The sequence below is a fragment of the Miniopterus schreibersii genome (genome assembly GCF_964146895.1).
Source record: "Miniopterus schreibersii genome assembly, chromosome: 6".
Taxonomy (NCBI): domain Eukaryota; kingdom Metazoa; phylum Chordata; class Mammalia; order Chiroptera; family Miniopteridae; genus Miniopterus; species Miniopterus schreibersii.
In genome coordinates this window covers 31,024,057-31,051,915 of record NC_138107.1, presented here as the reverse complement: position 1 = coordinate 31,051,915, position 27,859 = coordinate 31,024,057, and the positions used below count along the sequence as shown (strand labels likewise).

Here is a 27,859-nt window from a genome sequence, read left to right as displayed (position 1 = left end):
ATCTCCCGCAAGCCACCGTGCCCATCACCACTCTCATCCAGGCTGGGATTTCCTTCCACCCCTGAGCACCGGCTTGCCTGCTCTGCATTCACTGGAGACTTAGAATAGGGAACATGCTATAAATCTTTCCTCCAAACTCTCTCTCATATTAAATTTTTACATCCTTGAAGAAATGCAGACCCAGTCCTGAATTTTTCACCATACTGAGAATCTCCATTCTCTTAAGATTATATACATCGCCACTGCCTTCAGACATTCGACCTCTGGGGAAAAGAAAACCCCTTGATATTCTATTACCAGAATGTGTCCGCTCTTCCCTTGTGACAGTAAGTGCTTGTGCGAATTCTTCTCCTAAACAATTCATCCCAAAGGCTGCAGTTAAAATCATGCTCACTCACCCCTAAGGCTATTCATCCCCACCCCCATCCCCACCCCCATCTCTCCCTCTGCACAATGTGGTTCATTCTCTTACCAGCTTATTCTTAGTTCTCTCACCCTCTCTTTTCCTGCCTGAACAGATCAATACAGCCGGGCCCCAATGTTGCTTTTCCAGTCATCCACACTGTCCTGTGATATCAGAGCAACCTCTTCACTTTCTCTTCACAACTGCATTTGTCTTAATAAAAAATTTGACTTTTTAAAAAGACTACCCTATTAAGTGAAGAAAAATCTTTCATCTCCACTAGTGATTTTCATTCATCTGTATTAAATATACTTTTAATAGTTTGCATTAAAGTAAAAAAGAGAGAACATAAGTATCCAAGTATTGACAAATGATCTGCCCTCCAAAATTTCGCAACAAAAATGACTTTATGTGTAAACAAGATTTCACCCTTCAAAATAAAGTATTTATTTTAGAGCATAAAAGAAAATAATGTTGATCTCATATGAGAATCATAAAAAACATATATGTCTAATCATAGAAAAACAGCAAGTCATCTGTTCCAGATCTTTAAAAATATTTTAATCATGCAAAACCAACAGAACACAATCTAACATAATGCTAAAACCTTAACTATGATGAAGTGGCTTTTATTCGTTTTACAAGATTTGTATTTGGCAATAGTTATTAAAATAATTACTCTAAAGGAACTCTAAAATATATTAGCTCAGAAACAGTATTTTAAAACACAGCAGGAAGCAACAGAAACTATTGCTCTGATACATTTTTGGCATAACACTGCCATACAGTTACAGAATTATAAAAGAAGTGTTTCATAGTACCATACAGACCCAGAAACTGGTTACATCTCCTACCACATACACATGGTATTGGTTCTAACAGACATGCACAGCACTCTGCATTCATACTGCAGAAGGCCCAGCGGCCACTGGGGAGTCAGAGCCTCGGTGGGAAGCAGACACAGCTTTTTAAGAATCATACCCATTTTCCTGAAATACTTCAAATGCAAAGGACACAATAGTTTCCAAATTAAAATAATGACTCGAGCCAATTGGCCATCTATCTTTTCAGGTAACACTCAAGAAGAGCCAGTATCTTACTTAGGAAACAAGTAAATGCCCTTTTTGTAAGAAAGAAAAGGAAAATGGTTGTCCAAGGGCCTAACACTTGGCTCTCATTTGTTTCTCTGAATTGTAATGCCACATGATTGGTATGCTGTCGACTTTTGATGGTACCGGAGATAGTTATTTCATTAATCAACAACTTATCCCTAAATCTTCTCTTATCTGCAGCCAGTCCCTCAATTTAATTTTTTGTTGTAAAACCACCAACTGTCGATACACACAAGCAAAGGAATTAAACTTGGTATCTGATCATTTGATTAATTCTCAGTCTACTGTGGAGTAGTAGGTGGAATTCATAGTCCAAATGAGAGTATTAATGGAATTCTGTTTCCACACCAATCCATCATCTCCTCGGCATAAATAACAGAGCTGATTCTAAAGGCACGTCCCCAACATAAAGCTTTTTGTAGATCATTTCTCATCAGCTTCCAATCATTCCGGCACTTGCACAAACCTATAATTGGTTATATATTTTTGAAATGAGTTTCTTGTTACTGTTTCTAATCTTTTGTTTCAGTTTGTGTTTTCCTTTCCTTCACATGAAACTAAAACCATCAGCATTGAAAAAAAATGCACATTCGACCAATGAGTACATTGAACATTTCTTAGGACAAAAGCTTATTACTTAACCACTCTAGTAATACAAACTGTTCCACAAACTCCACTATAATTTAAAAATAAAATACGATAAACTTTGTAGCTTATACTTTCATAAGGTTTCTGATTTTTTTAAATGTATTATTTATTTATTTATTTATTATTTTTTAAATTTATTTTTATTTTTGTTCAAAATAAATGTATTTTAGCGTAGCAAGTGAGCATCGATGCCTTTTCCCTTTCCCTTCATTTTTAAAGTGCACTGAATCACTTTATGGAAAGACAGTTTTATATATACCTATGAAAGAACAACTCCAAATAATTTTTAATTGAAAAACTGGGGGAAAGCGTAGGTGGAACTGGTATTACAATATGTTTCCCAAGAGAGTTATAAGGATACAGCTATAATTTATATAGCGGGTGCCCAATTGCTCACAATTTCCTAAACTGCAAAATGGTGGCAAATAAATTTTAACAGATATTTTATGAAAATCGATGCTTATTATGATGGTGTATGGAGCCCACAGTAGCCCACCTTCCTCAGAAGTCAGAGGTCCTGGGGCGCACCAGCCTCCTAATTTAGAGTTGGCTCTGAGGAGCCATCCTGTCATTGGAGAGGCAGCCCAGTGTCAGCTCCACCTCACCAAGATGACCACGTGGGTTCTCGGTCACCTCTCCCCCTCTGAGCTCTACTTCCGGGCATAGTTTGGGCCATAAAACAAAGCACTTAATTGCATCCTCCACATGGAAACTTCAATTCAAAAAGACAAACTTATCAAGAAATTCTTTCCCACAAATAACTAAAACAATATGCTTTTCAACAGATCAGGAAGAAAGGAGATGACAAAGAACATTCTCTCTAATCTAGGAAAAAAGCAAGAACAGTGCTTTGTAAAGGTTTCTAGTAAGACGATGGCATAACCGTTTAAAAAATTAATTTCAGAATCCTCCAACCACCTACTAAACTTTAAATAACTGCTCTAAAAGAATTCCATTTTCTGTATCCATCTGCATCTAAGAACAGGAAGTAAAACACAGAAATTACTTGCAGTAACTGAGAAATATTTAAAATGAAAATTATAGCATGTAGTAATAATTAAGCAGAAGCATAAATAAATGTAACAATATAGTTAAATCATTTTACAATAAACACTTTTTGTAAACTATCACATATTGTTGAACACTGTGGCCAGTACACTTCCTTATGAACTGATGCTACTGTTACAAATGGAAATTTCTCCAAAATGAAAAAGCACCAAAATAAATTTCATTAAAATAACCGATATTCATGGTTTGGAAAATTCCTTATGGCAAGATTTTACAATGGAGTAAAAATTTAAACTTGTGAATGAAAAGCATTTGCATTAGTTAAGGCACATCTGGACATCTCCAGACATTCACATGTATAACTAACTATATTAGCTTCAGTAATAAGGGGTTTCTAAAAACACAGTCTGTGCCCGAACACAATCTGCTGGGTGGGCTGGAAAACTAGAACAGGGAAGGAGGCAGGGTAGTACTGGCTGTCACCCTAGACACTGCCCACACACATCTGTTCCTGTAATAAGCGCCACAGAATTCCAAGTTGAAAGAAATCAATATATGTACACACCTAACTCTCTAGATCAGACGTTAACCCAGGCCATCATTCCCTACAACCAAGCCTACGCTGAAATGATTCTAGCATATGTAACTCCAGCCTGCCTTGTATTTAACACATACGCTCCGATAGAAAAAGGGGGGGGGGGGTTTCCAAGTGGGAAACAAAACAGAAACCTTCAAAACTATTCCCATAACGAAAGATCCCCACTCACCCCACATACACATGGAAGACCCACTGACGCAACCCCAATCAAGCAGGATCAAGAACGTCCCTCTTTCCTCACCTTAGAAAATAAAGCTTTTAGAAGACTCTCAATTCTAAAAGACAAAAAACCTGTTTGATTTGGTTACTCGGCAGATTATAAACTCAGCCATGAGTCTACTACACTTTGGGAATTTAAACAATTAACCAAATATTCTCTATCCATTAGTTCAACTCATTTTTGACCACTTGATATGGAAGTTTACTTACTAAAGTGATGTTTGAAGAGTAACTCAAATGTAACACTGGACTGCTATTCCTTTTTCACCACACCATACTTTCACTCAGATTAAAGTATAAAAGCTAAAAGCCAAGTTGGTAACTGTATACCACAAAATAGGAAACATGACTGTGACAGATGCAATGGCATTTTCATATTTTATATTCTTAACACTATGCAAAAAAATCTTAGAATTTCTCTAATAACTCCTGAGTTGTAGGTTTTATTTTCTCCTTGAAGCTGAAAATGAGTAGTTTCAAGAACTAAATTTAAAATAAAAATACAAAGTAATTTATGACTGAGAACGAGACCCGATTTAGATAAAGCAGACATATTCTCAGTCCTATCATGATTCTTTTGAATTTCTCATGACATCAAGCATGAAAATATATAGTGGTACAATTTTCTTAATATTATAAACCTTTACTGACATATATCTTGTAACTAGATCACTTTACAATATTTCAAAATATTTTCACATATATCATCTCCTTAGAGACAGGAAAGCACAAAATATGAGAAACGCACTGGACTAACCAAGCGGTATAACATCGATTTGCCATGAAATGCAAGTTAGTATTTTATCAATAGCCGATATTTAGTATCCTCACAGTCCATGATGCAACAATACTATATATTTGCAAAGATTCGATAATGTTTCTAGCTATTTGGCCATGCTTCGCTGCATTTTTATAACAGCTTCTCAGTAAATTTCTGTAAGCATATGGTAGTTTTTAAGGATACAAAACATCAGAGTCAGACCCAGAGGGTTGTTTCATATCTAAGACACACATAAATACATATCTATAGATCTTATTTTAAAAACTATAAAATGTACAATGTATTCTTAATAGAAAAATGTTCTAGACACTCGTTTTTATCTGCAAAAGAAATAACATTCTCTCCCTTGTTCTCCATCGAATAATTCTGTCAGAAATTACTCACAGATTAAATGTAAGAATCGTACTGTTACACGTGAATGTGCATTTAAAACACAACATGGTGGGGAAAGGCCACTGTTTTAAATGGAGTTAAATATGCATTTAAAACACAACATGGTGGGAAAAGGCCACTGTTTTCAGGCAGTTTTTCCCTTGAGACAGAATGTCCTCAAATTAAATGGCACAACCTAAGCAAACCCCTAATTAGAAATAATATTCCAAAAGTTAAATTATTGAACAAAATGTTTTTACATCTAAGGGTTTTGATATATTACAGTTTCTCAGTAATTCAGATGATACCCATTTATTTTAGTATCTGTCCACTGTTTACTATCTTAATATCTGGTCACAAGTTCTTAACATTATGCACTTAGAAAACAGTCTGAACATTTCATCGTGTATGCAAAATTGGTGAGATATTTTGAATTAAATTAATCGCATTCCTGTAATTCAGCCCAATGTGACAAGCTCTTGTCACCTCCGAACCCTACAAAGCTGTTTACTGAACTCTATGGAGACACTGCTTCAACCAGCACAACATCAGAGGGTCCATGTAAAAAAGAACTTGAAATGACAAAGCGGAATTTTTCCCCCCAAATCCTAATGAGCACTTCAAAAAAACAGTAGAAAGCAAAACTTGGCATATTTGGGGAACCAAAAATGATAAATATTCTTTTATATTTATTGGAATATGGTATAGAACATGAGTGTTATTAACATTCATATAAACAACGTCAAATTTGAGCAACTGTGATGTTTCATGTAAACTTCAAAGTAATAAAATTCTATTTCTAAAGGCATACTACTAGTGTGTATATTTTCCAGAAATGCTCTGCTTAAAATCCTCTGATCAATAAATGTAACAGATGATATATGATGTGATTAAAATATGACATAATATACATTCACTGGGGGTTCATGTGAATAGAACTTTTCTTAAAAGCCTAAGAGACACACAAAAGCCAATTCCTTTCTAAATAAAAAATGAGAAATTTTTCTATTCATTGCTTTACCTATATTTGTATGCATACTTTGAAGTTCTCACAACAGTGCTTCTGATTTTTCCTGATGTGTAATAATAATTAGTTAAAATATTACAAGAAATAACATTATTTGCTCTTAACCAATATTAACACGTTGAATGCTTACTAAAACTGAGTATATGGAATTTCAAATCTGTTCTCAATTTCAAGGGTTGACAACTTAGAGATGAATCAAATTGTAATTCTTTTTAAAAAGATAAACACCTGACCAGAGTGATTCAGCTGATTGAGCATCTCCTGTGCATGGAAAGGTTGCCAGTTCGTTTCCTGGTCAGGGCACATACCTGGGTTTTGGTTCGACCCCCGGTTGGGGCACATATGGAAGGCAACAGATCAATGTTTCTCTCTCACATTGATGTTTGTCTTTCTCTCTCTCTCTCTCCCTTCCTCTCCTCAAGTGAGGATTTAAAATAATATATATATATATATGTAATAAAAAAGATACACTATGAACTAAGCAATATTATTAATTTCATAATCCACATACCACCGAGATATTCATGGTATTAGGGACCACTGCCTTGTTGCCAATGCAAGAGGCATGCCTTTTAAAAATAAATAATTTCCTTTTGTATTTTAAAATTCTTTAGTCATTTACATTCAGATACAAGCACCAAATTTACATGGAGCAGCCACAGAAGGCAAAATTCTTTTCTTGGACTTTCGCATCAAAAAAAATTTTAAGCACTTAATACAGAAAAATATTTTTACTATTCCAAGCAAAGCAGATTCCTGAAACCATACCATTGCAAGTCCTGCTCTGTTCCATTTAAATCTCAGCACAGGAGTTTATCCAAATGCACAGGAGCAATGCAGGCGCTGGCTGACAAAGGTGGAGGGCGAGGGGGAGGGCAGAGGGGGGAGGAGGGAAAGGCAGCAAGACAGACATATGGACTGGGGGGCCGCAGCTCCCGAGAACATCCATCTCATCTACCAGAACTTTAAAATCATCATGTTGAGGTGTTGTAATGAAAAAACCTAAATTACTTTCCGAATACAACTGAGAAGACTGGATTCTTCCAGCTTAAAAAAAAAAAAATGAATCCGTACATTAGGCAAAAGTGCGCAACATACTGAAGTTGTCCTCTTGGTTTTCTTCAGGTACAGGGTAATCTCTCAAAAGAATTTATTTGATATCCTAAACACTAAATGATGATTTCCAGATACATGAAAATAACTGCAAGATAAGGATTGTATACAGACCTTGTAAACTCGCATCCTAAGTGTTCCAGAGCACATTCACTTACGGGGTCTTGTCTTAAAACATCTTATTCAACTCACTGTCATCCAAAACAGAAAACAACAAAATGCTCACAACAGAAATCACAAGCAGACGGCCAACATCCGGACTGTGGCCTCTGCTGCTCCGGACAAACTGGACAGCAGCCTTCTCCTCGCGCCCAAACTGGTGTCGGCTTCTGAAGATTCACTGCGACGGAGCCGCATCCTGGGGACCTGTATTTCCCGGGTTCTCACAGTCTTTGTTCTGACCGTCACCTTCCTTGTCTTTTTCGGGAGGCGATGCACTCTCCTTCTTCTCTGCGGGACTCGCTGTTTTTTCTGGGGGAGACTCTGGATTTTCAGCCCCCCCGTCCTTCTCTGCGTCCCCCGGCCCGGCGGCTTCGCCACTGGGCTCCGCGCCGGGCCCGTCTGTCCCCTCTCCAGGCTCATTAGGTGCCACTTTTTTTTCTTCAGCTGCTTTGCTACTCACATGAGCAACTGAGGAGGAATTTTTGGAGTCCTTAGATTTCTTGTGCATAGAGGTTTGACTGTTATGACCAGAGGCGGGAGGGGCAGGCATTTTCTGGGGTTTGCCTCCCTCTGTCTCTTCTTTCCTAGGCGGTCCCCAGATAAAATTCTCTGAAGGCGTGTAATGTTTCTGGGCGAACCGTAGGAGCTTTCTCCTTTCTCTTCTGTCTCTAATGGTATAAACAAAATACTCCAGGGCACTCTGTTTAATATTGGGAATAGTATTTTCCACAAGAGCTTCATGAAGAATAAATTTTACGAGAGGAGATTTAAAACTTTCATATCCAAGCTCACCAAGGCTTTTAAGAATACGGGTGATCCTTAAATAGTTGTGCTGGGACCTAAAAGAGAGGAGTGAATAAAATGAAGGGGTGGGGAAATCCGGTGGAGGAAAGCAAGGGAATAAAAACTACTGGGAAAATATTTTTTATGAAAATAATCCTTTTAATGACTTTACTAAAAGTTGTATTAGAGACACCAATAAGAAAAATAAATTAGAAGGTATGAAAGCCTTACCCTTTGGTGTAATGTCAATCATGTGAAACTCAAACATAGGCATTCTCCTTATTTCTTAAATTCTTCAAATTTGAAAAAATATTTGGATTAAGAGTTATTTCCACTGATGTTGAATTATTGTTTGTTTCTTTTCTTTTTTTTTTTAATATATCTTTATTGATTTCAGAGAGAGGAAAGGAGAGGGAGAGAGAGATAGAAACATCAATGATGAGAGTCATTGATCAGCTGCCTCCTGCACGCCCCTGACCGAGGATCTAGCCCGAAACCCGTGTGCGCTGACTGGGAATCGAATCTCTGATCCCCTGGATCCTAGATCAACGCTCAACCGCTGAGCCACGTCCGGCTGGGCTATTGTTTGTTTCTTAAATACACTGAGGATAAGGGATCTACTAGAGTATTTATTTGCAACAACAGCAATGCACTATACCTGTCAGAGGTAACCAGTATTAGCTATTAACTGAATGGTGTGATTTGCAGTATCAACTCGTCGGGAAAATCTACCATATCAGCCAACTCATAAGGAAAGCTGCAAAAAACCGCTCTACTGCCCAGCCAGCATGGCTCAGGGGTTGAGCATCGAATGCGGTTCGGTTCCCAGTCAGGGCACATGCCCGGGTTGCAGGCTTGACCCCCCGGTAGGGGGCGCACAGGAGGCAGCGGATCAATGACTCTCATCATAGGTGTTTCTCTCTCTTCCTCTTCCTTCCTCTCTTTGAAATCAATGAAGACATATTTTTAAAAAAACACATGAAAAAATCTGCTCTACCTTGCTGGAACGATTCTGACAGAAGCTGCAACACTGGCTTATTTAGCAGAGCATAGTTTAATAGTTAAGAGCATGGGCTTCGGAGGCAGGCCTGAGGTCACACCCGGCTCTGCTGCTCACAGCTACGTGAAATGACGACTCACTGAGGCTCGTATCCTCGCTTGCTGGACTTACAACTGGGCTGTAGTAAGAATCAAATGAGTTGGTAAATATGCAGACCACGTAGAGCTCAATAAACAATTGGCGCTATTTAACGTTAATATTGTCATTGTTATTATTTAAAGTTTTGGTATTAAGAACCACCGTACTTGTACCTATCCCAACTTAGGAACTCAATTCTCTTCTATCCCTGGCCTCTCTCTACCCCTTTCCCTACAGAGAATTTTAAATGTTCCCTCCAATGACAATGATTCCAAAGAGGCTTTTTCCCCCCAGATTGCACTGTCATCTTTCTCCTCCGTCCCAATACTAAGGCCATTATCAGAAGAATGCTTCGTAATTCTATTTGGTCCACAATTCACAATCTCCCTCCCCCACTACACTCAGCCCAACAGTTGCCTGATTACACATGCCTGGCTGCATCCTAAAGGAACCTGCAGCGACACATATTCAGCATGTGTTGTCATCAACAGCCCAGGTATTTGTTTACCCAATCTTGCAACACAACCGTAACCATCCTTTATTTCTAACTTCCTAAAACCTATTTTACACCTCAGACACTACACTTTCTACACGCACTGCATCGACCTGTCCTGGCTCCCCAAAAGTGCTTGGAGCACTTCACTTAGGACCAGCTAGCAAATTACTTGGGAGGAATGGAGGGGGATGTCAATGAATTATTTGAGGGAAACAAAGAAGCCATTCCATGGTCTCAGAGTTTAATACAAGAGTTTGCTTGGACAGAACAAAAGCCTTAAGGATCTGAGCTAACCAGACCCTGGAAAAGAGAAGTCCAGCAGTTTTAGGGTCACCATGCTTCAGGTTGTTTACCAAAAGAGCATTATCTTAACAATCAGCTCTCTGAAGGCAGAGGGTAAACCGTAGCACAGCGACATTTCAGTCTTAGGAATCTGTACTTTTTAATAGTTAGGAAGTAAGGGTATTTTGAGACACTGAAAATTTGGGTGAAGTAAGGACACTGTGTCATTAATGGCAGAATTGACTTAGTTGTTAGGTTAATATAGATTCTGTATAATCTAGAAACTTAGTAACAACACTCTTGGGCAGTATCTGCCTCATACATCTACAATAAAGAGAAGTATGGAAAAGTGAAAGAATATTTTTAAAATCCTAAGGAGTTCTAAAACAGAGCAAAATATACTCTATTTGCAACCAGCTTGATTTCACATCTCTAGTCCAAGGTGAATGGCCAAAATAAAATTTCTGTACACATTTATCTGTATCTGCACATTCTCCAAGTAAAAATATTTATATAACAGTCAAAAAGGGCAAAAACATGGGTTGAAGACAATGAAGATCTAGGTGATGGAACAAAATCATGCAAGAAAGAAATTGGGTGTTTCACTATGATATGAAATAAATGTCACAAATTAAGACAAAGTGGAAGAAAGAAGAGTAGCTAAAGCCCTCCTAACACTGTGAGCAGCCTCTGGGGTGATATACGGCTGGTGAACAAGGGAAGCCGGGCTTCCAGACAGAGGTGCGGGCTAAAGCTGTCAGGAAGACCAAGCCGGTGACGAGAGAATACAAAAAAGGCAAGAACTAGGAAACAGAAAATAAAAGTCAGAGGAGATTCCAGAGTCTAAAATATGGCTCAGTCATCTAAGGTGATTACCAATAAAATTGGAAATACATCTTCGTGATTGGTTTATATATCTCTACTGTCATGTTTGAAAATATTTCACCTCTTCTGGTCATGGCCACCTGTTCACTGAACATTATTTCCTATTACTTACATTCAATATTTTTTTGTCTGCTGGGCTACTATAAATAAATATTGAATTCCCTGCTTACTCTAAAAAACTCAGAATGTCCTATAGATTAAAACACAAATAAGTTATGACATTTAAGGATAAATCAGAAAAGAAACCAACTGAAGAAAAGAAAATGGACTAGAAGTCTTTCTATAATCCCCGATAATTTGTTCGTATCTAGTCAATATAATTTCTTGGCCACTAAATCTCAAAGGAAAGTTGTTTATGGAAGGCGTTAAGGCAGTTAACTCACAGCTGGAAAAGCTCTATGCAACAGCCAGGGAAAGGAAAAAGAGACAATGGGCGGTGGAAGGTGAGGGAGGTGGCGGAGGTGGAGGCGTGGGACCTAACAGCTCGTTCAGGCTCCCCTCCCTACTCAACCCAGGAGATATTTAACTAAACCTTCAGAAGGCTCTGTTTCCAGCCATCAGTTAGAGGATCTGACAATATGGCCCTAAGGAGGATTTAAGCTGACAAACATATGTTGTTCATCATTTATTCATTCAACAAACATTTGCTAAACGAGACTGCTATTCCAACCAAAAACAAGTTGGAGACGGAGATTCTCTAAAACGAAAAACATGAGTATGTGAAAGGTAAGATACACCCAATCCTCTCCAAAGCTTTACTTCTGCCATCTCTCATGTCAATAGGTACGTGAATACAACTTTCTTTGACAGGATGACATAAGTGCTTAGGAACGTTGTCCAGAGATAGCCACCTGCACTGCTTAGGCAGAGGCTTGGCCACTTCTGCTTTAAGTGCCCTATCTAAATCAAACTTAACTTGAGTTATGAGTTAATGAGTCTTCTAATCAGGATCATAAGGTTTTATGCCCTTATCTTCAGTATTTTAGTACAAGCCACCATTTTCATAGTGTCGATTATAACTAATAAAGTAAAAGAGCCCTGGCTGGGTAGCTCAGTTGGTTAGAGCATCGTCTCGATACTCCAAGGTTGGGGTTCAGTCCCCAGTCAGGGCACATACAAGAATCAACCAGTGAATACATAACTACGTAGAACAACAAATCGATGTCTCTCTCTCTCTCCTTTCCTCCCTCTCTCTCTCCCTTCTTCTCTCTAAAATCAATAAAAATGAGTAAGTAGAGTAAAAGAAAGGCTTAAACATTAATACTTATTTTACTAAAGCAAGATGAAAGTTCTAAAAAGATACAAAAATTTTAGTTAATTGGTGCACAAAATCTGATTTGTTTTGGACAAAGAAAATTTTCTTAGGTAGTTTTAATTTTTTTTCTCTTAGTACTTGCCCAGTTCAGTTCATTATAACATGCTAAAAAAATAAAATAAATGCTTTAAAGCTGTTGGTTTTATAGTCCAGCTCTCACAAGTCACACTATAATTAAAAAGGGGGGGGGGAGCCAGTTTGCATGTAAAGAAAATAGTAAGAAATAAACTTTGGGTAAAAATATTAATGAAAGTTACAGATAACCTAAGCAAAAGGATACAGCAGATCAATTCCAAATTAACTGTTAAAATTTCCCTCATAGGTTTTCAGATTTATTAACCAAAAATGGCCTTTTGTTTTTTACCTAAGTAGCAAAGATTCTGATTTCCCCTCCTTTTTAGTAAAATGTTTGAGAATATTTCAGTCTTATAAAATGACATTTGTGTCATAGGTTTAGCTCGTGGATTTAATCTAAGAAGGTACCATGCTTGAGGAACAGACTGTGCCATGCAAAGCTCACAACCCCGAGGAGGGGATTTGGAAAACTACACAAACAATAACCATAGAGGCCAAGAAGCACGGCCTAAAAAGGGAAGGAGGCCTCGCTGGCTGTGGGCAGTGGAGCGGCTCCAGGAAGAAACAGCTCCAAAGCTGAACAGCCATATTTCTACTTGGAATTTCATTGTTTTGTTTTGTTTTGTTTTAGAATATAGAACTGGGAATACAATGCATTTCAGACTAGCTTCTGAATTCATATTTCTGGATCCCAAAGAGAATCCCAACCATAGGAAAGTAACATGCTGGCCCGATATATAGCAGGGGCTTCACTTACTCATTCAGGTGCTGAAACCTTTCCTGCCAGTTAACAGCCCGAGTGACATTTCCAGTTTTATCAATCAGTTTTATTCCAAAAAATTCTAACATCATTTTATAAGCCAGGAGAAATCTTCTAATTGCTTCTTTTGTTTTTTTGAATTCCTAATTAAAAGAAAAAAGCCGACTGTAATGATTCAGTAGTTACCAGGCCAATAAAATAGCAATGTTATTTGGCCATCTCATAAAAAAAAAAAAAATGAGCTTGCATTACCTCAATTTCATACGTAGTTAGTTCTTTAGCATAAAAGTTCAAGCCTTGTTCTCTCAGGGGAAAAAGCCTATTTTTTAGAAAAATAATATTTGTATATTAATGTCTTCTGGAAAGCACACATGATTCAACAGGACATGGTTGAAGACAGAGGTTTGGAAACTGACCATTGAATGTAAGTGTGGTTGTGCTCCAGCTTCTCATAATCTCCTTTCCACTTATTTAGAACTTCTTCAATGTAAACACCTAAACAGTAAATATTCAGAAAACAAACCAGACATTGAAAACATTGTTGAAACATTTTAAGATTTAATCACTTAAGCTTTATATAAAAAGTTTTTAATTATTAATTAATAACAGCACTCACAAGCAAGGCCTTTAGAAGAGGAATTCCCTATGCCATATACTGAGTTATATAACAAGCCTAAATTTTTAAGACATGGCACCTCAAGTTGCAGAAAGTTCTATTGAATAGCCTTACTCTAAAGCAGAGGTTAGCCAACTATGGTCTGACATCTATTTTGTAAGTAAAGTTTTATTGGAACACAGCCATGCACCAATGAATGAAATTCATTTATGTATTTTACACCAGAACAGCAGACCTTAGTAGTTGCAGCAGAGGCCGTATGACCCGCACAAAGCTGAAAATATTTACTATCTGGCCCTTTACAGAAACAATTTACCAGACCCTGCCCTAAAGGGTCATATAGTTCTTTAAATACTGCATAGGATCAAATTGAAGTAAATCCCAATGAAAAAGAAAGAAAGGAGGGAGGAAGGGAAAGAGAAGAAAGAAGCAAGGAAGGGGAAGAATGAAAAATGAAAGAAAGCCCTGGTCAGTGTGGCTGAGCTGGATGGAGCATTGTCCCCAACAGCGAAAGGTGTCAGGTTCCATTCCTAATCAGGGCACAAACCCAGGTTTCGGGTTTGATCCCGTTGGGGTGCAACCAATCGATGTTCTCTCTCACATCGATATTTCCCCCCCCATCCTCTCTCTATAAAATCAATAAAAACATATCCTCAGGTGAGGATTTAAAAAAAAAAAAAAGAAAAAAAAAGGAAAAAAAAAGGAAGTGCCTACCATATGTTGGGCCCATATTATTTATGGTGTATATCATCCGCCTTAATCTTCACAAAACTCTCCCAAATCAGTGTTATTATCTCTATTTTACTAAAGAGGAAATGGTGTGATTTGTTCAAAGTCACACACTCACTAATAAAAAAATAAATGTAGGAATAGAACATAGTTCTTTCTGGTTTCAAAAAGTAAGCCCTCTTTACCACATTCTACAGTTCCCCTATAAGAACTTATTATAACAAAATCCTCCTGCTTAAATCTGTCCAGGTCCTTTCAATAGACTATGTGGCCATTTAGTCAATTGTATAGGAAAAAAGCACAACAACGTAATATTTCTCTAAACATATCTCATTTTTGTTTCCTCCAGAAATCACCAGTTTTTAGTAGAGGGCCACTCTCCAAAGGTTTGGTCACACTGTTGGCTTTATCAGCATGTTGAAACCATGTACCTCCACAATCTCCCATTTGTTTTCCTTTCCAACTGCCCCTCCTCCTATTTAATAAGTAAAATACATTCTTGCAGGCTTCTGCTTACTGTCAAGTGTGTGTGTGCGCACGCACATACTAGAGAGGAAAGTGTGTGAGTTGAGGTAATTGATATAATAAACTAGAATAACGTTCTATGTGACCTTAGCTAAAATTTCTTACCCCCACCTATTTTATGAGATTTCAAAATAAATGTTGTGGTAAAGATTACAAAAAAATGAATGCATTACTTAAAGTTACTGCTTTAAATTACTACCTGAAAAACAAATCCACTATTAGGAAATATAAAAAATAATTCAGCTAAATACTGTCATATCTCTGTGTTCAATGTTTTATTTGTTTTGTTTTGTTTTGTTTAATCCTCACTTGAGGACATGCCTAGAGAGAAGGGAGGGCGGGAGGGAGAGAGGGGAAGAGAGAAAAAGAGAGAGAGAGAGAGAAACATCTATAGGTTGCCTTTTGAATACTCCCTGACTGGGGATCAGACTTGCAACCCAGATGTGCCCTGACTGGGAATGGAACTGGCAACCTTCCAGTGCACAGGATGACTCTCAACCAACTGAGCCACTCCAGCTGGGCCTGCGTTCAATGTTTTTAATACTGAAGGTATTTCTGTAGGTAAATTTTATTAAATTCAAGTCAGAGTCAAGTTAACAATTTACCATTGCATTTCTTCAAAAGTTTTCTTACCTGAAGTCCTAAAAAAATTACTAATAGTTTAACTGTTAAGTCCTAACTCCCAACTGGTGTGCTTCTCAGTGCACAGCCCAGGGAATTCCTCCTCCAAACACTCTTCCCAGCTTTTAGATATCCTTCTTCCAGTTAGTTCACCAAAGAAGACAAGATCCTGCCCCTGGGAAGTTTTGCAGTCCATGACCCATGTTTCTGACTCACATTGCTGTGGTTTTGGCTCAGTTTCCACTGAGTGCAAAGGGCAAGAGCCAGGGCCATTGGTCTCATAGAGATAAGGGCTCTAAGGAGAGCAGCCAGCTTTGCTGGTTTGAGCTGGATAAAATTAGGAGCCCACCATGAATCATAGCACGGTGCCTCGGGAAATATGCATATTACCATAGAGGCTGCATCCCCTCATCACGATAGTTTAGAAAAGATCCCATGATGGCAAACGTAGAGTTGTGAAGGAGAGGCAAGTTTATTTGGCAGAGCTGCATAGAGACCTACTGTGTGTGCAGTTCCCTTCCCAGGCAGGACACTGGAACACTGAACTAGGCCTGCTATAGCTCCTTGACTCCTGAATCTGGAAGTCTACAGGAAAGATAATTCTAATACAAACATCACTTTTCAATTATGTTCTAAATAATTTTCAGGTATGGCCCACTGGAAAGAACACTGAACTCTGGAACCTACACCCAACTCTACGAATGAGTGACCCAACAAGTCAGTCATTCAAGATTTAAGACCTAGTGATCTTAAATTTAAAACGAGGAAGCTGAATTTGAGCTCTAATGTTCCTTAATAATCTAATTTTCTATGGCTTTAAAAATATTCTCTCCTTTCCACTCACAATAACGACCCCTACTACCTTTTGGATAGCAGCAACTGGAAACAGAGGATGGAAGGTTTTGCTAATCCTCAGTGATTCCTTCAGAAGCTGCCAAGTGGATGCTCACAACTCGAGGGTCTAGAACTTTGGGGACACATCAGACCGCATAGCAACGTGAACCCAGGTGATGAACACATGCGCTGAGAATTTCATTAGTATTATTTCAATTAGTAAATAAAGCAGTAATTAGTAAATATTATTAATAGTAAATTAGTAATATATATTAAATTAGCAAATTAGTAAATATTATTTCAATTAGTAAATAAATTGACAATGGAATAAACAAGGAATAACTAGGAGCACTTATTATTTAGATTTTGCTTCTTACCAAGGCAGCAGATTACTCACCATCTGGCTTAAATGGAATTTTATTCTTATAAAAGCGAAGATTGCTCAAGTCATTTTGATATCGGATATCTTTGAAGTTCTGCTAAAGGAAAAAATTAATCAATCTCCAGCATATGGACATATACAAAAAAGCATAGAGAGCCTTTGTGCGTGTTTGCTGATTGGCACCACAAAATAAGAAAAACAGAAGAGAAATATTTTACATTCATCTTAGAAAAAGCAACAACATTCTATATCTTACTGGATACTGGTGTCGGTATTTGTACAAATCCCTCGCAGCGTAAAAACTCCTCTTTGGTTTGGCAGTTGCTTCAGTGGAATCAGCACCCTAAAATTAAAAGTGAACTTCCATTCACATGCTGAAGTAAGATAATTTTACAGAGAAATTTCCAGAACAAACTTAAAACAATGAGGCAATCCGTAAAGAAAGCCTAAAAAATGCCATGCTGTCCAGATTACTGAAAATATTATAAATATCCTTTTAATAATACTAACAACATTTGTTGGCATCCTATCTTCCTGATTTGAACACAATAACATTCGTCCTACGGTGTTTTACTAAATAAAAAAACTTTATTACGCACCAGAAGTGAAGAGGCTAACTTTCATGGATTAATATCCATCAGAAACAGAACTCAAAATGAATTTAACACATATATTTTACCCTAGGTTACACAAGAGATTCTATGACAAAACTTATTTTAGAATACTTTACATAATACTCAAAACTGTTAAGAAAATATATCAATTCTACATTGAAAATTGTCATTAATTTTGCAACATTTAGCTGCATTTGGAAATTAAGTAATATTTATGTAAGAAAAGGAGGCTTTTAAAACAAACTAAATAGCTTTCTAAACTCCACCCTTCACAGCACTGTATGTTCACAAAGGCAAAAATAATCTGTTAACTCAGTGATAATACAATGCAATATAAATTAACAAATTTAAAATATATTTGCACAGAAATAAAAAGCTCTCAAATGGAATGAACTTCAGATTGTAATGACTTATATGTGGTAGTTTACTCATACTATTTATATTCTAAAGAAAATTCCCACCACCATAAAGTAAGTTCGAAAATATAAGATGTAGGTCAATGTAACTGATTTACATTCCATGTGTAAACGAAATGTAGTACTATAATGTATAAGAAAGTGCTTCGTATCCAGTGTCCCCCAGAAGGACAATGTGACTGATGACAATGATGAAATAGAAGACAAAGTTTAGATCTCAACATTCAGCTTTGCCCTACCCCCATCTGTGTTGACAGACTAGCATCCTCTACGCAGTTTTTGCACATTTTTGAACTGGTGTGATTCTCACTTATTACTACAAGTACAGAGACACTTTAACACCACATTCTCCGATGTTTAACATGAGCTACTCTGCCATGTTACATAAGCAAGGAAAAGCTTAAATTCTGGCCCTTGCCACACGTTTCAAAATAGCTCTGCCTAGCAAGTTTCCGAATCTATTTAGCCTCAGCTACAACCATATGAATCATCATCCTACATTTGTATAGAAAGCACTTTTCCATTTACAAAGTGCTTACATGTATGTTATTTCATTTGATTCTTCTAAGGCACCTGGCTGGCAGTTATCAGTGTTTCCACCTTAGAAAGAAGGTAACCCAGACTTAGAGAAGTTGAACAAGACCCAGAGCCCAATGATAGCAGAGAAGCTAGAATCCCAGGCTCTGGGATCCCAGTCCAACCAATTGGGTAGAAATCAGTCTCAACTCCACTAAAAGTAAAGGATCACTACAGAAACTGGTATAATGTCAGCAGCCCAAGACTTGGAAGCAGGAGACTTGGGCTGAGTCTCAGCTCCGCTGCTTACTTGTGAGGCCTTGAGCAAACCACTTAACTGAATCTTAGTTTTATTATTTGTGAAATGAAGGTAATGACTCATGCCCTATTTAATGCCCAGGATCATCATGAGCACAACTGCTTCCTCCAACTTCTAAATGTACCAACCTGCCAGCATCTCTCCCTGCTCCTCCAACTTCTGCTCCTTTTGCGCTCTCTATTCCATCCCTTTGCACCTGCTCAGACAAGGAATTTGTTCCTTAACATACTGTTTCTATTCCTGTATCATCAAAATTTTCCTCTTTTGGGGCCTGTTCCCCTCAGCTAACATGCTGTAGCATCTCTAATCTTAAACATACACAATCCTCCTTGCCCCTCCTCGGTTACAGATCCATAGCTCTGCTCCCTTTTATAGTAAAACATCATCAAAGAGTTGCTCATACTCCCTGTCTCCTCCTCTCCCATTCCCCCATGACCTACCCCAACCAGGCTTCCATCCTTAGCATTCCATCAAAACAGCACCGGTGAATGTCACTAACAAATTTCCACATTACCAAACAATTTCTCAGTGCTCAGCACAGGGGACCACCCCGCAGCACCAGGCCAGTTAATGCCTCCCTCCTTCCTGAAACACTGTCAGATGCCACCTCCCCTGGTTTTCTCCCTACCCCACTGTTTGCCCCTTGCCAGCCCCTCTTTGGCTCCTCCTTCCCTTCACATGTTCTACACTGAGGGGTGCCCAAGGCTTAGTCTTCACTCCCTATCACTCCCGATGACCTCCTTCCTTCCCATGACTTTAAATGCCTCTGGAGTCCTTATATACTAAGGAACCCAGTGGTTTCACTCACAGATATAATTAAGTACTCAACTTGGCCATCCAATAGAGTATCAAAACGCAAGAGAATTCTTGGTTTAACCTCTGAAGCTGCAATCTCCCTAGACTTCCCCATCAGAGTTAACGGCACCATCACTTGTCATATATTCACTTGGACTAGGATGTGGCAAAAAGTAGTCAGTCTGAGATACACCTTAAAGGTAGTTCCAGTAATACTTGCAAATGCATTGACTGTGTGGAGTAGGGAACAAATGGGGTTGGTAGTCAAAAAGCAAAATTAAAAAGTAGATTTTTTTTTTTTTAGAAGTTAGACAGTGATACAAACAAGGAAAAATAATCATTAAAAGAAAAGAAGGGAAGCTGGTGTGGTCTACCATTTACTGGGGTTGCAATGAACCGACCGAAACATTAATTATCAAATCGGTTTATGCAGACAGACCTGGTTAGTGGGTTTGAATCTGAGCTGGTGTGTTTTGGTAAGCCAAACTTCTTTGGAAGGTTACTTAACTGGGAGATAAATGGAAGGGAAAAACATGGAATACAGCCTCTCCTACTTTCCTGGGGTTGAATTCGCAATGTGAAAACAACCCAGCAGCAAACCAGAACACAAGGGCTGACTTGCACAATTCCAACAGGTTCAAGATTCTGTCCTTGGCCATAGATATACTTGGGTTTGCACGGTTCTCTCTCTGGATGATCTTGAGCAACTGTCTCTCTAGGCCTCAGTTTTCTCTAAAATGAGGATTGAAACCAGCAACTCCCACCCCACCCCCAAAATTGCAGTTGATTGAAATAACTAGTTTAGCACAGAGCCTGCACCAAGACTTCAGGTTTCCTCCTGACCTAAACAGAGATGATCAACTAGCTGGAGGAGGCGGCCTCAGCTGTAATACTTAGGGGGTGGTTCCTCTGCTCCAGCAAAGCACCCCGAGGTCACATGTGACTTTGGGCTCCACTTCTTCACTCTCATGCTCCCACAGCTGATACAGAGAAGGGCCTAACGCAGAACAGCACACCAAAACCCCCACCATGCGCACTTCCTCAGAGGGCTGGCTAGACAGTTCCTCTTTTTGAAAGTTTTCTGAATTATTTTCAGTTCCATCAGGGGGTACAAGGGATATTTCTCTCTTTCCTAACCTATCCTCCAAATTGTATTAGGCAAATGATTTAAGCACAGTTGGATCAACAAGTCTTCTGGGGGAAATAAGATTTTTTTGAGTGCCCTGAACGCCTCGGATGAAAGGCCTTATTGGGGTGAAAACCTGGCGTTTTAACTTTGGATGGGGACCTTCCACACACTTTCAGAGCCTGTAGACCCCCCCGCCCCCCAGGGGAGAGTGCTCTCCACCGACCGACCGCAGTCCCACCTTGTTCTGGGTAATTTTTACCCAGAGCAGGCATTGGACCGGTTTCCACAACCCTCTATTTTTAGGCGGGTTCCTCCCACCCCACCTTCGCATCACCCAGCTGCGCCGCAGAGGCGAAGAAAACACCCCTGCAAGTTGGGTGCCGCCTGGAGGGACTTCCTCGCCCAGCCCGCGATCAGGCCCCGGGTGGGCAGCGGTCGGCGGATCCGCAGGCCACGGGTCCGAGGGAGCGGGGCGGCGGGGGCACCGGGGGGTCCGGCCGCCAAGGACCAGCGGCCGCCGCGCCCCTGCCCCCCGCGCGGGGACAGCTGGGCGCCCGCCGCGCTCGCGGCCCCGTCCTTCCCCGCGCCCGGCCGGCGCACCGCCCCCCGAGGCCGGCGCAGGGCCGCCTACCTGCTCGGCGCCCGCCGCCTCGGCGTCCGGGGCGGGCGCGGGACCGGCGCGGGGCCGCACGCCGGCGCGCTCCGGGGGCTGCGCGGGCTCCTGCCCCGCGGCCTCGCCGCCGCCCGGCGCCGGCTCCTCGGGCTCGGGCTCCGAGTCCGTCTGCCAGGTGGAGTCGCAGTCCTCCACGGTGGTGGGCTCGCGGAAGCTGACCCCGCCGAGCAGGTTGCCCATTGAAGAGGCGGCGGCGGGCGCGGGGCTGCGGGCGCGGGGCTGCGGGCGCGGGGCGCGGGCTGCGGCAGGCGCGCTAGGGCCCGGGCACGGCCGCGGCGAGGGCGCGGGGCGGCATCCTGGGCGGCGGGCGCCGCACTGCCTCGGCGCGGGGAGCGCACCCAGCCACACTCGCGGGGAGGAGCCGGCGGCCCCGGGACCGCCGCCGCCAACGCTTGAACCCGCCCATCTGGTTCCTTCTCCTCCCCGTGGGCGGGCGCCGGTGCCCGCGGGAGCCCAGGTCAGCGAACTGCCCGCCCGGCCGAGCGCCGCCTCCGGGCTCGGGGCGCGCACCGCGCTTTCCGCCGCCGCGCGCCCCAGGCCTGCCTTCGGGCCTCTGAGGTCCCCGGGGTGGGTCGGGGTCCGCTGCTTACGCGCCCCCCCTTCCCTTACTGCCCCCCTCCTGCCCTCCCGGCCCTCGGCCCCGCGCCCACCCCGCAGGACCGCGGGCTTGGGCGCCCTCCGGCGGGCGGGGGTGGCTGACCCTGCCCAGCTCTGGGGGGCGGCGGGCCGTACCTGAGGCCCGGGAGGTGTCGCGGTCCGGCCCGCGGGCAAGTCCTGTCCACACCCCCCACCCCTCCCCCTTCTCCCCGCTGGTCCAGGAGGAAGATAAATTAGCTGCAGCAGAAAAAGACAAAAGCTCTTGGTGAGCAGGCACCGTCTGAACAGAAAAGCCAGCCCTGAGGACTATTTAGGGCGGCCGCCGGGCGTCCCCCGGGTCTGAAGAAACGCAGAGCAGCCTCGTGAGCAAAGCCCCTCAGAGCAAACGGAGCCGCAGCAGCGAGGCTCACGCCGGCCGGGGGCGGCTTCCCCAGCGCCCTTCACACGGGCGCGCTCGGGGCCTCGGCCCTTTGGGTGTTCTGTACATGGGGGGGCTGATGGCATGGTGGGCTGAGCGGCCCAGAGAAACGCAACTACTGTAAGCTTTGATTTGTGACCTTCTAACTGGAAAATAAAAGAAAAAAGGGAAAGGAAACGAAAGAAAGCCTCTGGAAGGCAGCCGTGCCTGTATGTGTGGAACTTGGTAGGTCGTTAGACATTTGTTCATTTGTTGAATGCGGTTAGATAGAGGTTAGCTTTGCAAGATTAAATCGGTGCAGTGGACGTAATAGTTTCTTTTTTAATGTTTCGCAATAAAACAGGAGACTGAGTCAAGGCCCGTGGGGCTGTTTCTAGGAGAAGAATCAGGTGACCAGGCCGCTCACTCCACAGGTAAGTCAGGATTCCCTGCCTTCAACCCGCAGCAGGAGATCCCAGCCCTGCTCTGTCCCTAATCAGCTTCTGACCTGGGGACAGGTCACATAGCTACTTTAGACCTAAACTTCCTTATCTGTAAAACAGGACCAGGTTTTATCTCTGGTGTCTCTTGCAGCTGTGGCTCTGCATGATCCTTGACTGGGAAAAGTTCTAAAACTAATAACTAATAGACAACAGACACACACGAAACTTTTTGGTCGTCATGGCTTAGTGAAGAAGAAATGCACAGCAGTAGAATACCTGAATCTAACTGCTCGTATCTGGAGAACTGAATTTCTCTTCCGTTGGCAGAGGATCAGAACACGTTGCAGAAGTAAATGCTGTCCATCGTCATAAACATTCCAGACCCAGCAAGTCTGGGGATCGTTGCTGTGGTAGGTGCTCCGTCAGTTGGTTTAGGTGTGTGTGAGTTAACGGTGGCCTCGTATTGTTTGCCTTCCCCCCACTGAGAGGTAGAGTCTAATTCCCCTCTCCTTGAATCAGGGATGACCTCAGTGGTTTGTTTTGGAAAATAGAATATAAGGATTTTCAAAAATAAACTATCTGGAACTTTCAAGGTTAAGTTATAAGGAACCTCTCATCTTCTACTGAGGTCTCTTGGAACATACTCTCTGGTAGCCCTGGGCTGCCTTGTAAGTTCAACTACCTTGAGACTGCCATGCCAGGAAGGCTACTGTGCACATCTTCTGGTCAGTAGTCCCAGCTGAACCCTGCCTTCTAGCACCCCCTATTGAATCCTGCTACTTTTTAAAAAAATACATCTTTAAAGGGAGAGGGAGAGAGAGAAACATCAATGATGAGTCATCATGGATCGGCTGCCTCCTGCACACCCCCGACTGGGGACTGAGCCCACAACCCAGGCATGTACCCTGACCGGGAATCAAACCAAGATCTCCTGGGTCCTAGGTCGATGCTCAACTCTTGAGCCACGCTGGCCCGGCGAATCCTGCTATTTTTTTATTGGGTCCTCCAGTTCAACCCACCCACCAGCTGAATACCTCTTAGTGACCTCATCGATTCCATGTGACACAAAGGAATTACCCAGCACAGCCCTACTCAAATTCCTGACCCTCAAAATAGTGAAATACAATAAAGTGGCTGTTGTTTTAAGTCACTAAATTTTGCAGTAGTTTCTTAACCGGCAATAGTTAATGGAACAATGAAAAGTATCTGTGTAAGCCTCTATGTGTTTGTATATATAACCACCGTGATTAAATCCTTACCTTTTCCACCACCCTTTGGCAAAAGTATCGATTTTTTATAGGGCTATAGGTTTTTGTGCCAAGTTGTGCAACATATTTTCTAAAGAACATAATTTTACATGAAGTTCTATAACAACCTTAAGTAATAATTTTTAAAAGTAAATTTACAGCAATAATTGATCACATTGTGTCTAATTTATGTATTTAAGACAGTTAATTGTGGAGATCTCTCATCCCTAGGTTCTGTACACAGGAATTACCTTATCTGAAAGCTTAAAGTTTTTCATTATCCCTACCTTTGAAAGTATTTACTGTCATGCATTAACACTAAAGAAGTATGCTTTACTTCATATCAAAAATTCAACACTTAGCCAGTGCCAGGCATATGTTAATTTATCAATATGTTAGCTCTAATCATAACCTATCCAATATGTCCTCAAAGAACATTGAATTCAACAATATTATACATTTATATGGCATGAGGAGGAACTATCACAGTGGTCTGTTATAAAGTATAACTTCTGAGTCCCTGTATCCAAAATCTACCCTAAGGGTAACTGTTTTCAACCTGGTCGTGCTTCAATCATGTCCTTGAAGGGTGAGGCCATTTTAAGAAGGAACTAAACTTTTTGGATGGAACCAAGGACACATATGGCATATCTTAAATTTGGTGTGTTTTTTTTTATAGTGAATCGTGTTTTAGGGAAGTTTCGAGAGAAAGTTTATCGTTATATAATTTCCTTTGAGAGCTTTTCAAATAAAAGGAAAGGGTAGATCAAAGGCCATTTTATTCAAGCTCAGGAGTTAAATTCTCAGTAGCTCCCAGGAACTTAAGACCTATGGAGGGGAAAAAAGTGTTATAAAATATATTGCCCTCTTTTATCAAAAGCAACCCTAGTTCTATTACTTCTGGTAGTTCTTTTTGTTGTTTTTATTATTTTATAGCAAAGTAAAAGTGCAGGGAGTAGATAACTGATGTCATCAACAGACTTGAGAAGTTGGAGCCGCCCTGGTTGCATATGATAAGGTGCCTTCTGCAGCCTTTTCCCGCCACTGACGTATTGGCTAACACCCCAAAGCAACAGTGTACTGTGTTGCAGGAAAACTAAGAAGCAATTGATTCTAAACTGAATCTTACTTTAGAGACATTTAAATTTGAAAAACATTCTACAATCCATGTAATATTGTGGTTTGCTAAGAGAAAAGTTTAACATTTTTAAAGGACAAATTTATTTCTAAGAAATAGTTTTCCATTCAAAGGCCAATTCTAGATTCATATCCAACAGAGTATTTTCACAGCTTAAAGCCCTTTATACAAATCACACTAAAGTTATTAATAAAGCAATAGTGAACATTCATAGAATTTATTAGTGTATAGTAAGATATCAGTGAAGCAAGTTGAAATTAATATGATAATAATTCAGTAATAAGTCATCATTTGCATAACTAAGCAAATAAGTTCAGTCTGTAGATGAAAAGCAGAGCTATGCTTAAGTTTTAAAAATAATATCATTTGTTCAGTAACAATGTTTGGAATCCTTATTTGGGCAATGAGCAGCATTTAGACCCATATTTGGGGTTTTGTATTCAATTTAAGATGCTGAACTGTAAAGATCTTTCCTAGCCACATTTCAATAAAACAAACGTTCAAATTTTTAAAAGAAAGTTAGTATAAACGTGATGAAATACAGGAATTTTGACTTCAATCAAAAAAGGAAAAGAAGAAATTTTGCCTATCACCTACAAAGTTATTGCTTATTTCCCAAGAAGAAAAATAGATATGTACCCCCAAATTTCCTTTTTCCAATCATTACCGTTAAATATTTGTTATTATTTTATATCATTCTTGTTCTTGGCCCTTTAAATTTATCTGATCACTTAAAAGCATTACCATAACTGAATAAAGAATAGAAATGTAAACACATTCTGGACTTTTCCTCAGCTCAGAAGGGAGCTTGTTATTAACTCTACAGCCAAGGAATATGTGATTCTCCTGGATTCCTCCAGGCTTCCTCAGAGTCTCTGTTCTCTTTTACAGTTACTTTTAATCTTGTGAAAAGACTCCCGGAGGCAGGCTGTGGGGACGGATCTCCTCCAGGCTACTCAGAGCAGTTGCCCCTAGGAGGACACATCAGAACCAGCAGACATGCTGTCACTCAGCCCAGGAACACGCCAGAGGGGATACAGAGAGACCCAAAAGCAAGCATCGGCTCTTTATCTCAGGACGTGATGGCAGCCTCAGTCCACCAGAGGAGCCACGTCACGCTGCTACCCAAAGAAGGGTAAGCTGCTTAAACCCTAACTGACCCCCACTCTGGGCTAGTCTTTTATGAGATGGGTGTGCTGTTTGGGGGTGGGGGTTAAAGACTAATTCCTCATAGACTGTCAGCAACTCCATCAGGAGAGAACTGAGGCATGGGGGGGGGGGGGTGGCAAGGAGAGGTACTATTTATTCAAATGGCCATCTCTTCAAAGAGAGGCACCATCCTATTTGGTAACAACTGTTGCTTCCAGCCTTCATAGCTTACAACTACCTATAGACGAGTGCCTAGATAGTTTTATGTCTCAATTTTAAGCTTTGTGTTCTAGTGGCTAATCATCTATTCTACCCAGTTTCCAAGATAGCTATAAGGAGCCTCACTTCCTGAGATTCATGGCCTCGAAAAGTTGCCTCCCACATGAATGAGGGCAACATATAATTCCACAACCATCTCTATCATTATCTAGGTTGTTAGAATGTTTTGCTGTTAAAAACAACCATGAAACTAATACCAATGGATGTATTTAATAAAAATTATACTTATAGTAGTTAAAAATGTTATAGTAATCTGTTTAAAGGGTATTTTCCTTGTAAATATATTAAGTGCCTTTGATATTAAGGGATGCAAAAAAAGTTCCAAATGTTCAGTAAACACTTTTATAAGTAGTTACAAATATACAAAAAAGGATATTTGAAATATTTATGAGTTAAAGATGATAATTATGAGACAGAAACGATGTGCATAGTACTAGGTAATAAAATAGTAATTGTGAGAGTGATTATAATAATTATAAATTAAAAATCAATTGTAGGTGTAATAACAATCATATTAGTTAGTTTAAAACATAATGTTAGCCCTGGCTAGTTTGGCTCAGGGGTTAATGCGTCGGCCCACGGACTGAAGGGAAGCAGGTTCAATTCTCAGTCAAAGGCACGTACCTGGGATGCAGGCTCAATCCATGGCCACAGTTTGGGCACAAGCAATCGATGTCTCTCTCTCTCTCTCTCTCCCCCCCTTCCTCTCTCCCTTCCACTTGCATTAAGAAAAATCAGTGCAAAAAATATCCTTGGGTGAGAATTAACAAACAAAAAGTCATATGAAATGCCAGGTGATGTGGCTAGCAGAAGGTTTATGAATCTGCTTATACAACAAGCCTTCCCAACACAAAGACTTATACAGAGCTGAAAATCACAAACATCAACTAACAAGACACCTTTGAGCCCCAAACTGATAAGATATTGGGATTTTCCACAAAAACTCAATATATACTTTATATCTCTAATATGCCTTACTGTCTATAAGACATTCAATATATACCTCGTGAATACATTTGAATTAATCTGTTGTAGCAAAAATAAAGTTAAGTAAGCAATACAAACCCAATTTTGGAAGAAAGAGAAAGCCTGATGAGCAGGGAGATGATAGAATGTCAATATTGTGGCTTACATTCTAGATGTCAAAGAAACTTCCACAGTAGTCCTGGATTGCATGTAAAATAGACATGAAAATGACACATTTGCAGGATAGTTCATTGAAACTAAACCCAAACCTGTCTGCTCTAAACTGGACATCCAACT

General features: G+C 40.6%; 1 protein-coding gene and 1 long non-coding RNA gene across 3 annotated transcripts; one reads left to right on the top strand and one right to left on the bottom strand.

The window, feature by feature from the left end:
• Nucleotides 1-942: 942 nt before the first annotated feature.
• Nucleotides 943-21,526, bottom strand: OGFRL1 (opioid growth factor receptor like 1; the record flags this gene model as incomplete). 2 transcript variants are annotated; one of them, XM_081139462.1, is made up of 7 exons in its annotated part: nt 943-8,282; nt 13,175-13,320; nt 13,430-13,496; nt 13,594-13,672; nt 16,900-16,981; nt 17,141-17,227; nt 21,305-21,526. In XM_081139462.1, the coding sequence occupies 7 exons, from the start codon at nt 21,524-21,526 to the stop codon at nt 7,619-7,621; spliced, it is 1,347 nt and encodes a 448-aa protein (XP_080995588.1). In that variant the 3' UTR covers nt 943-7,618. The 2 variants fall into 2 exon arrangements, with proteins under 2 accessions (XP_080995588.1, XP_080995589.1); XM_081139463.1 differs by having other exon boundaries at nt 16,900-16,978.
• A 137-nt stretch (nt 21,527-21,663) lies between these two features.
• LOC308558839 lies at nt 21,664-26,826 on the top strand. The gene is made up of 4 exons (XR_013999058.1): nt 21,664-22,586; nt 22,705-22,774; nt 22,935-23,193; nt 26,060-26,826. It is a non-coding gene; the product is annotated as an uncharacterized lncRNA (long non-coding RNA).
• Nucleotides 26,827-27,859: the final 1,033 nt, after the last annotated feature.